This window comes from Erinaceus europaeus, chromosome 21, assembly GCF_950295315.1.
Source record: "Erinaceus europaeus chromosome 21, mEriEur2.1, whole genome shotgun sequence".
Lineage (NCBI taxonomy): Eukaryota > Metazoa > Chordata > Mammalia > Eulipotyphla > Erinaceidae > Erinaceus > Erinaceus europaeus.
The window spans coordinates 8,802,959-8,815,893 of NC_080182.1; the positions used below are offsets into that span (position 1 = coordinate 8,802,959).

Here is a 12,935-nt window from a genome sequence, read left to right on the forward strand (position 1 = left end):
GACCCCTTTGAGTTCTGGGCGGGATGATTAGAGAAGGTCTGTGAGGGGTTGCAGTGTTGTCTCTGGTGGTTTCAGCTCCGACATTGCCGATGCTTATCTGTCAGTAGCTTGCTGGTACTGTAAACACCTGGCACTGGCAGAAAAAGCTGGAGAGCTCTCTGGAGGAAAGGAGCGTTATCACACCCTTTGATTTTTGCAAATCCAATGTACATAAAAGAATAACTGGGAGTAAAATGGAGATGAAAAATCAATACAGCTTAATAGAAAAAAAAAGGTAAATATAAACAATCCGTTGAGTCTCCAGACATTTATTTTTTAAGGTAGATTTAAACATACATCACTGTATTAAAAAAATAAAGATTGAGAATTCTTGGAGAACATCTTGAACAGCTGGAAATGAATGATTTTTATTTAATTGTTAAAGGCATCCTTCTCCTAACTTTTTTTTTAATTCTTTTTTTTCTTTTTTTATTTAAGAAAGGATTAATTAACAAAGCCATAGGGTAGGAGGGGTACAACTCCACACAATTCCCACCACCCAATCTCCATATCCCACCCCCTCCCCTGATAGCTTTCCCATTCTCTATCCCTCTGGGAGCATGGACCCAGGGTCTTTGTGGGTTGCAGAAGGTAGAAGGTCTGGCTTCTGTAATTGCTTCCCCGCTGAACATGGGCGCTGACTGGTCGGTCCATACTCCCAGTCTGCCTCTCTCTTTCCCTAGTAGGATGGGTCTCTGGGGAAGCGGAGCTCCAGGACACATTGGTGGGGTCTTCAGTCCAGGGAAGCCTGGCTGGCATCCTGATGACATCTGGAACCTGGTGACTGAAAAGAGAGTTAACATACAAAGCCAAACAAATTGTTGAGCAATCGTGGACCCAAAGCTTGGAATAGTGGAGAGGAAGTCTTAGGGGGCTACTCACTGCAAACTCTAGTGTACTTCTGCTTTCAGGTATATATTTTGCACTAGTTTATGGATAAGTGTGAACATATGCTCTCTCTCACAGAAACTGGTGTATATCTAGGTTTTGGGACTTTGTTAGAAAGTGAACCACCTGAGATGGAATTAGAGTATACTATGAAAGGAAAGGTCTCATCCGAGTAATGAAGCTGAAGGGTTGTCATTCCACACGTGAAGTCTCTGGACACAGTCTGAAGTGAAGCATGTTGAGGTGGCATTCGTTGCGTTGATTAGGTTGTGATCGGCAGATGCAATATTATTTGATATGGATTGGGAGAGGCATATGGGAAAGTGGGCCCTATCCAAGGTTTCCAGGACTGGGGGAAGTAGAGGCTCTATAGTGGATATGTGAGGTTCCTGCTGTCTTAGGGTTCAAAAAGACAATGGATAGTTAATGTTATCATCATATTATTTGGTAATTGGGTTAACTTTGAAAAGTCCTTTTGTTAGGGTTTGCTGTATAGTACCCAGTATATCATATATAGCTGTGCTATTGGTTGCTTCTGATCTAGTTGGTCTAGGCTTTTGAGAGAGTCTGCATATTACACAGCCTATATATTAAAAAGATTCAGTTTGTGTTTTAAAAAACTTCGAGACATACAATTAATTTTCCCCCTCTCATATTAATTAACTAGTGATTTATATGACTACATTTTACTAGGAGTGTACATAAACACTATTCCCACCACCAAAAGACTGTGACCCATCCCTCCCACCCACTCCTACCCCCCACTGGCCCAGGAAGCTGCATGTCTACCCCTCACCACAGGGTTTTTACTTTGGTGCCCTACTTTCAATTTAGTCAGATCCTGCTTTTAGTTTCCATTTCAGATCTTCTTTCTCAACTTCTGTTGATGAGTGGGATCATCCCATACTCATCTTTATCTTTCCGACTTAGCTCACTTAACATAATTCCTTCTAGCTCTGTCCAAGATGGGTCAGAGAAGGTGGGTTCATTGTTCTTGATAGCTGCATAGCTCCTAACTCTTTTTTTTTACCAGAGCACTGCTCAGCTCTGGCTTATGGTGGTGCAGGGGATTGAACCTAGACTTTGGAGCATGAGAGTCTCTTTGCATAACCATTATGCTATCTACCCCTGGCCCCTTCTCCTAACTCTTATCTAAATGTCCCCATAGCAAACCCCCAGACCAACATTTTAAACTTTTAATCAGGTGAATGAAAAGGCACCTGGGAGGCATGTGGGCTGCTTAGGCAAAGATGGCCGACTCCGTGTGGAAGCTGAGCCCATCTTTATTCACTTCTGAGGCTCCACCTTTACCTCCTTTCTCAGCTGTGCCTACTCCTACTAAGACTTCTGTCTGTCCTTCATTTCACCTCTTTCCTGTCAGAGAAAGGAAATCAAGTGTTTCCAGATTCTCCCCTCCCAGGGATGGGTCAGAAACAAGGTTCCTGATCATAAAAGGTCTGGGTCCTGTTGGAACTGGGACTCACAGCCCTCTGGTCATCCTCCCCTAACATTTTCTTCTTTGGCAGTATGGAGCAAAATCCTTTTGGGGCTGCAGAAGGAAGGTCCCACAGGTGGACATGCTCTCACCCCACCAAGAGGCACACAGCACCTGACACTGGGAGTCCTGTCTTCCTCCTACTCCCTCCTATGGCAGTGGGTGTAAATCAAGTGGATAAAATTGATACTCTAAAGGCTTTGGAAATTAAATTGTCATTGGAACTTCAGTGGAGACAGTAGGATAAGACCTGCTTGCTAACCCTATCATTAAATTTGAAATCTCTTAAAACACACTTACTTGGTCACTTCATTGCTCAGAGGAATGCCATGTCCTGAGAGTTACTTGCCTTTCTTGCTTATTTATTTTTATCTTCTGTGATTTTAGTATAGCTCCTAGGTTTCTTCTTTTTATTACCCACATTCTAAGGAGTTTAAATTTCCCTTAATAGCTCTCCACAGAAGGTTCATAGAGACTGAGAATGTGGTCTCAAGTTAGCTAGATTTTTTTTCTTTTTCTGGTCAGCCTTTATTTCACCAAACCCAGTGAAGAAAAATGAGAATTTTTGCTTTGTTGTGACTTGATTTTTTTTTTTTTTTGGTAATGAAAGATTGTCTTTTATTCATGACCCTGGGAGAACTACTGAAGTTTCCAGTGGAGGGGATGAGTATACAGGATTCTGGTGGTGGGCATTGTATGAAACTGCACCCCTATTATCTTATAATCTTATAAATCAGTATTAAATCACCAATAAAAACAAAAAGATTGTATTTTATTTGCAATACAAAACGAAGATGTTTCCCATAAGTCTTTGGTGTGCAAGTGTTATTTCTTGTACCATGTTGTCATTTTTTGGGGAAAACCCAGAGAAATTCTGGATTTATTAAAATCTGTTGAGTCAGCTATTCTCCCATGCCATTCTTTTTGAACACTGGAATTATTGACAGTGTTCTTGCTAGGTCCACATACCTTTTCTTTTAAAAAATTTTAAATCTTTATTTGTTTATTGGGTAGAGACATCCAGAAATTGAGAGGGGAGGGAAGATAGAGAGGGAGAGAGACAGAGAGACACCTTCAGCTCTGCTTCACCACTTGTGAAGCTTTCTCCCCGCAGGTGTGGACCAGGGGCTCGAACCCAGGTCCTTGTGCATTAGAACTTGTGCACTCAAACAAGTGCACCACCACCCGGTCCCCCACATACCTTTTCTATTTTAATTTTATTAATATCAGAATTCAAGTTTTGATATTTTTATTTTTAAAAATGGAAATATTGACAAGACCATAGATAGGATAAGAGGGGTATAAATTCTACGCAATTCCCACCAGAAGAACTCCCTATCCCACCCACTCCCCTGCCTCCCTGAAATCACTTCTACTGTTTATCCCTCTGGAAGTATGGACCCAGGATCGTCATGGACGTTGGCAGATCGATCCATAGTCCCAGCCCTTCTCTCTCTTTCCATAGTGGGGTGGGGCTCTGGGGAAGCGGGGCTCCAGGACACATGGCGGGGTCGTCTGAGAGGGAGAGAGACACCTGCAGCCCCACTTCACCACTTGGCAAAGCTTTTCCCCTGTAGGTGGGGACTGGGGTCTGGAAACTGAGTCCTTCCTTGCACATTGTAACCAGGTGTACCACCACCCAGTCCCATGAAAAGAGAATTTATTTCTTTCAGATTTCAGAGTTGAGATGAGTAACACGGGTAGGTGATTAGCTGCCTTCTCTTTTGCTCTTGTGTCTTGCTCAGGTTGTTATTAATGTCTGCTGAGCGTGAGAACAGCACACGAAGCTACTCACATACTCATGGTTCTATTTCAGTGACTAACTTGGTTGTGTTTGTTCATGTGGCATCTTCATCTTGCCCTCAATGTGTGATCTCCTTTGATTTCTCAGGCCTGATTTCATCGTCTGTGTCTGATATCAAATCATGGGGAGGAAGCTTGACCTGTCCAGTCTGACCGATGATGAGACGGAGCATGTTCTGCAGGTGGTTCAGCGAGACTTCAATCTTCGAAAGAAGGAGGAAGAACGGCTAAGGTGAGATGCACCCGTTTCCCATAGGGGTACAGTGACCCACGTGTGGACGAGTGAACTTCTGAGCATGTTCCCTGCTGCGGGTCTTGAGTCCCAAGGCTTGATGGCCTGTGAATAAACATATGAATACAAAGAACGACTGCTTTCTTTAGAGAAGCATTTCAGCCTCAATGCTGGATATGATGATATCTGTTCAGAAATGTGACCGTTCACACTCTCAGCCAAGGTTGTATTTGGGCTGCTCGGCCTGAAAGTTGATAGCTGTTAATCAGGAGAGTTTGTGATGCCAGCAGCTCCTGGCTTTGATTTTCCTGTTGGCAGGCAACTTTAAAGACTAGTCAAAGCAGGGGCCATAGCGTAGTGGGTTAAGCACACGTGGTGCAAAGTGCAAGTACTGGCGTAAGGATCCTGTCTGGTTCAAGCCCCTGGCTCCCCACCTTCAGGGGGGTCACTTCACAGGCAGTGAAGCAGGTCTGTAGGTGTCTGTCTTTCTCTCTCCCTCTCTGTCTTCCCCTCCTCTCTCCATTTCTCTCTGTCCTGTCCAACAACGATTGACATCAACAACAACAATAATAACCACAACAAGGCTACAACAACAAGGGCAGGAAAAGGGGAAAAAATGGCCTCCAGGAGCAGTGGATTCATGGTGCAGGCACTGAGCCCCAGCAATAACCCTGGAGGCAAAAAAAAAAGTCAAAGCAATATATTCAGAAGTTTAAGGGGAATTAGATTCACACCTGTATAATCTGTCAGAAGCGTCAGCTGCTTCTGAAGACCTGGCCCAAGGAAACTGACCTTGGTGGGATCTCCTGGCCCAGTACCTCCTACCTCATCTTCTCGGGAAGAGGAAAATGACACTCAGAGATGGGATCTTCTGACTGCTCTGCAGTTGACATTTTCTGTGGGATGTTCTTGGGAACACCGCTGTTGCTCACTTGGGCAGACATGCCTAGATTTAGAAGAAGTTAGATTAAGGGAAATGAGGTCTTTGTTTGGTCCAATATGTCAGTACTAGATGGCAGGTCATTATTAGCTGCTTTTTTTTTTTACCCACAAATCTGTTAGCTTAGATGGTCCAATAGGTTTACCCAGCACTATCTACTTCTGAAATCATTAACCTTAAAAATTTGGTCTCTGGCTTAAGTGCACATGGCATGAAGTGCAGTGGCCAGCATACGGATCCTGGTTCCAGCCCCCGGCTCCCCATCTGCAGGTGGATCGCTTTGCAAGCGGTGAAGCAAGTCTGCAGGTGTCTGTCTTTCTCTCCCACTCTCTATCTTCCCCTCTTCTTTCTTCTCAGCTTCTGTCTGTCCTATCCAAACAAGTAGAAAAAATGACCACCAGGAGCAGTGGACTTATAGTGCAGGCACAGAGCCCCAGCAAGAACACTGGAGGCAAAAAAAAAAAAAAAAAAAGATATGATACAATTGCCTTTTTCTCTTGCAGAACCTCTGACTTTAATTTTCAAATAATATTTATTATTCCCCTTACTAGATAGCAAGCACTCTAGTGTAGTCATCTCTGTTTCAACTGTGGTCTCGGTCTTCTATCTCATGCATATTCAGCATGTGTTTGATAGATGAAAGGTGAGAAATCTGTTGATTACATAATTATGTGATTTAAAAATCAAGTGCCGAGTCTGGGTCACTGTGGACCCCATCTCAGAATGATCATAGGGTGTTGTACCTTGGAGATTTAACTTCATCAAAGGCTATCTGTATAGCAGGATTGTGGAGGGAAGGCAGATGCCCCAGTGGGCCTGAAAACAGTAGGTATGCAGGATTAGAGAGAGAAGGGGCCTTTGTTTATAGACTAGGATGAGCGCTGACTATGCTTCTCTAAGACACATAACAGCGTCAGAACTAAAGATGGATGGTGTTGGAGAAGAGAGGACACGGGGTGCCCTGCTCCTCTCTCCAGGGGCATGGGTGTCTAGACCCAATTAATCAGATAAGTGTATAGAAAAAAATGTATTCTATTTGGTTAATTTTATTCTTTGTTTTTCTTCTCTATTAGATGATTTCATGTAAAGATTATAAACAAAATGGTTAAGGCTTTATTATGAAAAGCATAATTCATATTTAATCTTTGTGTGTGTGTGTGTGTGTGTGTCATTAATCTCCCTGGCACTACCTCCATAGAGCTTTAATCATGTGTGATTCCACTGCAGCTGGAACTATTTTTCTTCTTATTTTTAATCTCTCTGAGTGAGAGACACACACACAGAGCCAGATCCAGGGAAAGAGAATGACAACAATAAAAGAAAGGACACTGTAAGCACTACTTCAGTACCTGTGGAGCTTCCCCCAATGCAGTGGTGCTCCCAGGAGTGAGAAATCGAATGCTTGTCTGAGGCTGTCTCCCAGCTGCCTTCCACTTAATCTCACCGATCTCCCTGTGATAGCTTTACTCCTTGAAAATAGTTAAATATTTTTCATTTATTATGTTTGTTTTGTTTTATTTGGCCACAAGAGCTATGGCTGGGTTATATGCCTGCCTGCTTCCACCATTTTCTATTTCTGTTTCCCCTATTTCCTTTATGGAAAAGGGTGAGAGACAGAGCAAAACACAGAGGGAAGAGAGACACGTCTAGCACTGCTTCAGCACTCATTGAGTTCCCCTCGACCGGGAGGAAACAGGACTTGAATTTGGGTACTTGTGCACGGTAATGTGTGTACTGGTTGAACCACTGCCCAGGCCCGGTGCCATTGCTCTTATACATTCATGGTCGAGGACATTCACATGCTGTTTTGCAAAAGTATTCGAATCCTTCCTGTTTTTGCTCAGAAGGTTGCCTGTAATGTTAGGAATCAATAGACAGTCCTTAAAAAATTAGGTTTGGGAAATACAATTTGCTTCTCTTCCATCTTTTTATTAAAAGAACTTCTTTGAAATCTATAGGTGCCTGACTGTTACTCCTCCTCCTTTATTTTATGAATTAATTGCTCTTTTATTTCTTTGCTGTGAATTTAAAGGCGTCATGGAAAAAAGCAAAGTCTACTATTTTCTTTTTTTAATTTTATTTACTCATTTTATTATTATTATTGCTAGATAAACAGAATTTCAGAAGAGGAAGGAGGAGGTAGAGAAGGAAAGAGACAGAGAGACACCTGCAGCCCTGCTTCACCACTCATGAAGCTTTCTCCCAGGGGCTTGAACCTGGGTCCTTGCATACTGTAATGTATATGCTTAATGAGGTGCACCACTGCCTGGCCTCCTAACAATGTTCTTCATCTGTCATTTGGATGTGTTAGCTTGAGTAATTTGCTTTCTGCTGTGGGACCATGTGAGGATGCTGGGGAGGGCATGGAAGTGTGACACACATGCACATGCTCTGGGGTCAGGCAGACTCTTCTCACACTTCTCTCCACAGGCTGATTACCCAGCCTCAGCCTCGGAGGTCAAAGTGATTCCTGGGGGACTAAACTCGTGTACACCATCCTGTCTCCAGGAGAGCTGGTGTCTCTGGAAGCAGACTGACTGACTTTGACGGTATCTCCCCTGAGAGAGCCTTTGGGAACTGAGGCAGCCCTTGGACTGACTCTGCCCTCTCTGTTCCAGATCCACCTCCAGTGCCCGTGATCCTGGGAGTCCCTGGGAGACTTTCCCCCACCAGTTTTAAGTTTTCAGCATCTTCCTCTGATTGCCCTTCCTGTCTCTGGTGTTGTTCCCTACAAGGGTGTAAATGGCTAAATTTATTGTGAGTGTCTATGCATAATTCAGTGAGAATAATAGTTGATATAAAAGCCCAGGTTTTCAGCTCTGTCTCAGCGGTCATGCTTTCCTAGCAGAGGGATTTGCCATCAGCCTGTGAAGCCTCTCCATCTTTTTTAAAAAAATTTTTTTAAATTTTTATTTATAAAAAGGAAACATTGACAGAACCATAGGATAAGAGGGGTACAGCTTTGCACAGTTCCCACCACCAGACCTCCGTATACTATCCCCTCCACTGATTTTTTCCCCTTTTGTTGCCCTTGTTGTTTAACGTTGTTGGTTATTGTTGTTGTTGTTATTGATGTCATCATTGTTGGATAGGACAAAGAGAAATGGAGCGAGGAGGGGAAGACAGAGAGGGGGAGAGAAAGACAGATACCTGCAGACCTGCTTCACCAATTGTGAAGCGACTCCCCTGCAGGTGGGGAGCCGGGGGCTCGAACCAGGATCCTTATGCCGATCCTTGTGCTTTGCGCCATGTGCGCTTAACCTGCTGTGCCACCACCTGTCTCCCCCATCCTTTTCTTTCCACAATTAAACAACTCACGATAGACATTTATGGGGGCCCAGGTATTGGTGCACCCTGTTAAGTGCACATAGTATTATGCAGAAGGGCCTGTTCCAGGGCCTAAGTTCGAGCCCTCACTCCCCACCTGCAGGGGACACTTCACAAGTGGTAAAGGAGGTCTGCAAGTGTCTGTCTTTCTCTCTCCCTCTCTAGCTCCCCAGCCCCTATCAATTTCTCTCTATCCTATCTAATGAAAATGGGAAAAAATGGCCTCCAGGAGCAGTGGATTCATAGTGCAGGCACCGAGCCCCAGTAACAACCCTGGAGGCAAAAAAGAAAAGAAAAACATTTACACAGTATTAAAATGTGATGAGGCATACATGCTGCATTTCAGGTCGTGGTGTCCCTGAAATCTTACGTAACTATTTTATTTCTTAGAATTTCACTTGTGGGTGGACCTTGGCGGTGCAGGCACCCCAGCTGGGATCCGTGTGGTACTGTAGCAGCTCTGAATCTGGCACTTGGTGCCCAGGGACACCTCAGGACCCATCAGATCTTTGATAACAGGCTGGGAGGCGGCACACCTGTTTGAGCGCCCATGTTACTAGGCCCCAGGAGCTGGGTTCAAGCCCTCAGTCCCTCCCTGTAGGTGGAAGTTTTCAAGCGATGCAGCAATTCTGTAGGTGACTTTCTCCCAAACTACCTCGCCTTTGTCTCTCAGTTTATCTCTGCCCTATAAAATAAAATAAAAATAAAAAGCATCTGATGGCAGAAATAAAGTCTCAGGAAGGGAACAAAATCCAGACTAGAAATCTAAAGTATAACTTCTTGGGCTATAAACAAGCGGCGCAGTGTGTTCGGCCTGGAAAAAGCTAAGTCATGTGTGGTGGGCTTCCGGTCCCCCCACGCTCCCTGGACTGTGCAGTCTCCTCATGCTAACACGGGGAGGACAGGAACCCTGCATATACACTGCCCCCACTCCGGAGGGTAGAGGGCGGTGTTTGCTTGGTTATTTTGCACTTGCTTTGTGTTCACTTCTCTCCATCTGCCTCTCTGTGAATCTGGCGGACGTAAGCAATCTTTCCCTTGACTCGTGCAATTGTAGCCTCTCGTGGATTTCTGTTAGCAAGTGTCCAGATAAAATCATGACATTGGCTAAGTAGCGTGTCATCTGACAGCAGAGCTAGATGGTGCTCACTGGCTGTTTCACACACTCCTGCATTCCCCCAAGCCCCTTAAAGATCGGTTGAAGACACCCGAGGAGGTCTAGCCAGTGGACTATGAGAGAGACGCCATAGATCACTCCTCAGTCAAGACACTTAAGACCCAATGTGCTTGGGGGTCACCCAGTAGTGCAGTGGGTTAAGCGCACATGGCGTGAAACGCAAGGACCAGCATAAGGATCCTGGTTCGAGCCCCTGCCTCCCCACCCTCAGATGGGTCTCTCTACAGGTGGTGAAGCAGGTCTGTAGGTGTCTATCTTTCTCCCACCTGTCTCCCCCTCCTCTCTCGATTTCTCTCTGTCCTGTCCAACAACAACAGCAATGACATCAATAATAACAATAACAACTATAAACAACAAGGGAAAAAATAGCCTCCAGGAGCAGTGGATTTGTACTGCAGGCAAAACCCTGAAGGCAAAAAAAAAAAAAAAAGAACTGATGTGCTTTCCCACCCCTCCCCCATGCACCCCCCCCCCCGAACCTGACCTTGACCCCAACCCGGACCCCACCCCCACTCTGTGGTGGGCTCTGACAGGGTCTATGCTGAGACATCAAGGAAGGAGCTTGACCCCTAAGACACTCAATGGAGGAAAAGAAGAGTTTTTCCTGACCATTGGAGGACTAAGTGTGAGAAAGAAGCCCTTGGTAGGTGAAGTCACTGGCAACAAAATAGTCTCCTGTTACTTTGACTTGTAGAGTTCGTGAGCTAAGAGGAAGCTGGATGTCCCCAGACTCTGTGCTGGAGAAGCAGATGTGGAGGAAGCACAGGTCCTGATGCCAGGCTCCTGGCCTTCCGCCCACTGGCCCTGTGCATAGTAGCGGGCCCCAAAGAAAGGCCTCCAGACTCACACTACCGTCATTAGCTTACACCCCATGATTTTCCCTCTACTGTCAGGAACATTGGCAAAGCCTTTACTTATTTGTTTATTTATTTATTTATTTATTATTGGGTAGAGACAGAAATTGAGAGGGGTGGGGAGGGAGAGAGACAGAGACAGAGACCCCTGCATCCCTGCTTATGAAGTTTTCCCCCTGCAGGTGGGGACTAGGGCCTTGAACCCGGGTCGTTGCATACTGTAGTGTGCGCACTTATCCGGGTGCGCCCCTTCCACAAAGTCATTTTTTAAAATGATTGTTAATTGCACAACCCTCTGCTCTTCCAGTTGTGGCTTGGGCGACGCTGATGAGATAGCCACAGTCTTTGTGATTCCTCATTTACTGGCCAGAAGCTAGTTAGCAGCTGGAAAACTCCCAAAGATTTGCTGGTGCTCTAATGGGCTTGTGGAGGAGCAGGGCTGAGATTTGACGACGAAGTTTCATCTTGTAACTGTGGCTGGCTATTAATTGCCAGCAGTTGCTGACCTGACAGCCTTCTAGTGCCCGCCAAGCACTGCTGGGCCCAGAATGTGCTAAGCTCGGGCCCTGCAGGGGCAGGGAGAGAGGGGGATGACAGACTGTGTGGCAGTGCAGTTCCCAGCTGGTCTTCTTGGTGAGAGGCTTGACTGCTGTAGCTCATGCCCATCTCTGTCGATGGCAGTGATATTTGTCCATTTCTTTTGTTTTGGAAGTAAACTAAATATACTTAGAGACCTGTTCTTTTTTTTTTTTTACCTTTTAAAAAAATGTCTTTATTATCTTTATTTACTGGCTAGATATAGCCAGAAATTGAGAGGAGGGGGGGAGATAGAGAGAAAGAGAGAGAGAGAGAGAGAGCCCCCTGTAGACCTGCTTCACCACTCAAAGCTTTCCCCTGCAGGTAGGGACCAGGGACTCAAACCTGGGTCCTTGCGCACTGTAACGTGTGCTCAACCAGGTGCACCAACACCTACCCTGAGACCTGTTTCTGTTGCTTTTTTTTTTTTTTGCCTCCAGGGTTATTGCTGGGGCTCAGTGCCTGTACTCGCTCCTGGAGGTCATTCCCCCCCCCCTTTTGTTGCCCTTGTTGTTGTAGTCTTGTTGTGGTTATTGTTGTTATTGATGTCGTTGTTGTTGATAGGACAGAGAGAAATGGAGAGAGGAGGGGAAGACAGAGAGGGGGAGAGAAAGACAGATACCTGCAGACCTGCTTCGCCGATTGTGAAGCGACTCTCCTGCAGGTGGGGAGCCGGGGGCTTGAACCGGGATCCTTATGGTGGTCCTTGTGCTTTGTGCCACATGCGCTTAACCTGCTGCGCTACCGCCCGACCCCCTTTCTGTTGCTTTAATGCTATCAGTAAGTTGACGACACCCCTGTACTCTTTGGCACCCAAGGGGTGTAGAGGGTAGTTCACTTCGTTGCAGCCATCCCCATCTGCCACAGGCACTCGTGCTCTGTCAAACAGAAGCTCCTTTGGGGATTTACCATTACTGTCAAAGTGGAAAGAACATAGTGCTTTTAATAAAATGAGTTAGCGATCTTTCTTCATTTAAAATTCATGTTCATTTTAAGAGAATTAAAATTTTATTAGAAGAACTTAATTTTTCAACAAGTTTCTATTTCAAAAAGTAAAATGCCTTTGTTGCTGCTATCCTTTGTCAGGACATTTAAACTGACCTAATGAATACACCAAATACTCCTGGCTCTGTAGCCTTTGAAGCTGAAAGTCAGAACTCCTTGTCTTGGTTGGAGTGAGAATGCCAGTGTCTATCAGATGTGTCTGTTCATGAAATGACTACTCACAGAGTGCATCTGCCCAGCATCTTGTCACTGGTTCTTTCTCACTTTTGTGACTCCATGTCTATCCTTGGACTTTCTTTTAAGTTTTTAAAAGCTTTTTAAAAATCATTTAAGAATTTTTTCCCTTAGCTTATGTATTGGATAGAAACAGCCAAAAAATCAAGAAGGGAAGGGAGATAGAGATGGAAAGAGACAGAGAGACACCTGCAGAACTGTTTCACCACTCGTGAAGCTTTCTCTCTGCAGGTGGGGGCCGGGGGCAGGGGGTTGAACCTGCATCCTTGAGCATTGTAACCTGTGCGCTCAACCAGGTGTGCTGCCATCCAGCCCCAATCCTGGGACCTTGACTTGTCCCACAGATGAATCCACTGTCAGCATGG

At 45.2% G+C, this 12,935-nt stretch overlaps 1 protein-coding gene across 5 annotated transcripts in view; it reads left to right on the forward strand.

Annotated features, from left to right (window-relative positions):
- The window catches only part of MYRIP (myosin VIIA and Rab interacting protein), a 347,454-nt gene that overhangs the window by 37,372 nt on the left and 297,147 nt on the right, over positions 1–12,935 (forward strand). For all 5 annotated transcript variants that reach the window (XM_060180352.1, XM_060180354.1, XM_007517826.3 and 2 more), the window contains exon 2: positions 4,314–4,457. In XM_060180352.1, coding sequence (XP_060036335.1) covers positions 4,348–4,457 — 110 coding nt within the window. In that variant the 5' untranslated portion in view covers positions 4,314–4,347. The remainder of the gene's footprint in view (positions 1–4,313; positions 4,458–12,935) is intronic.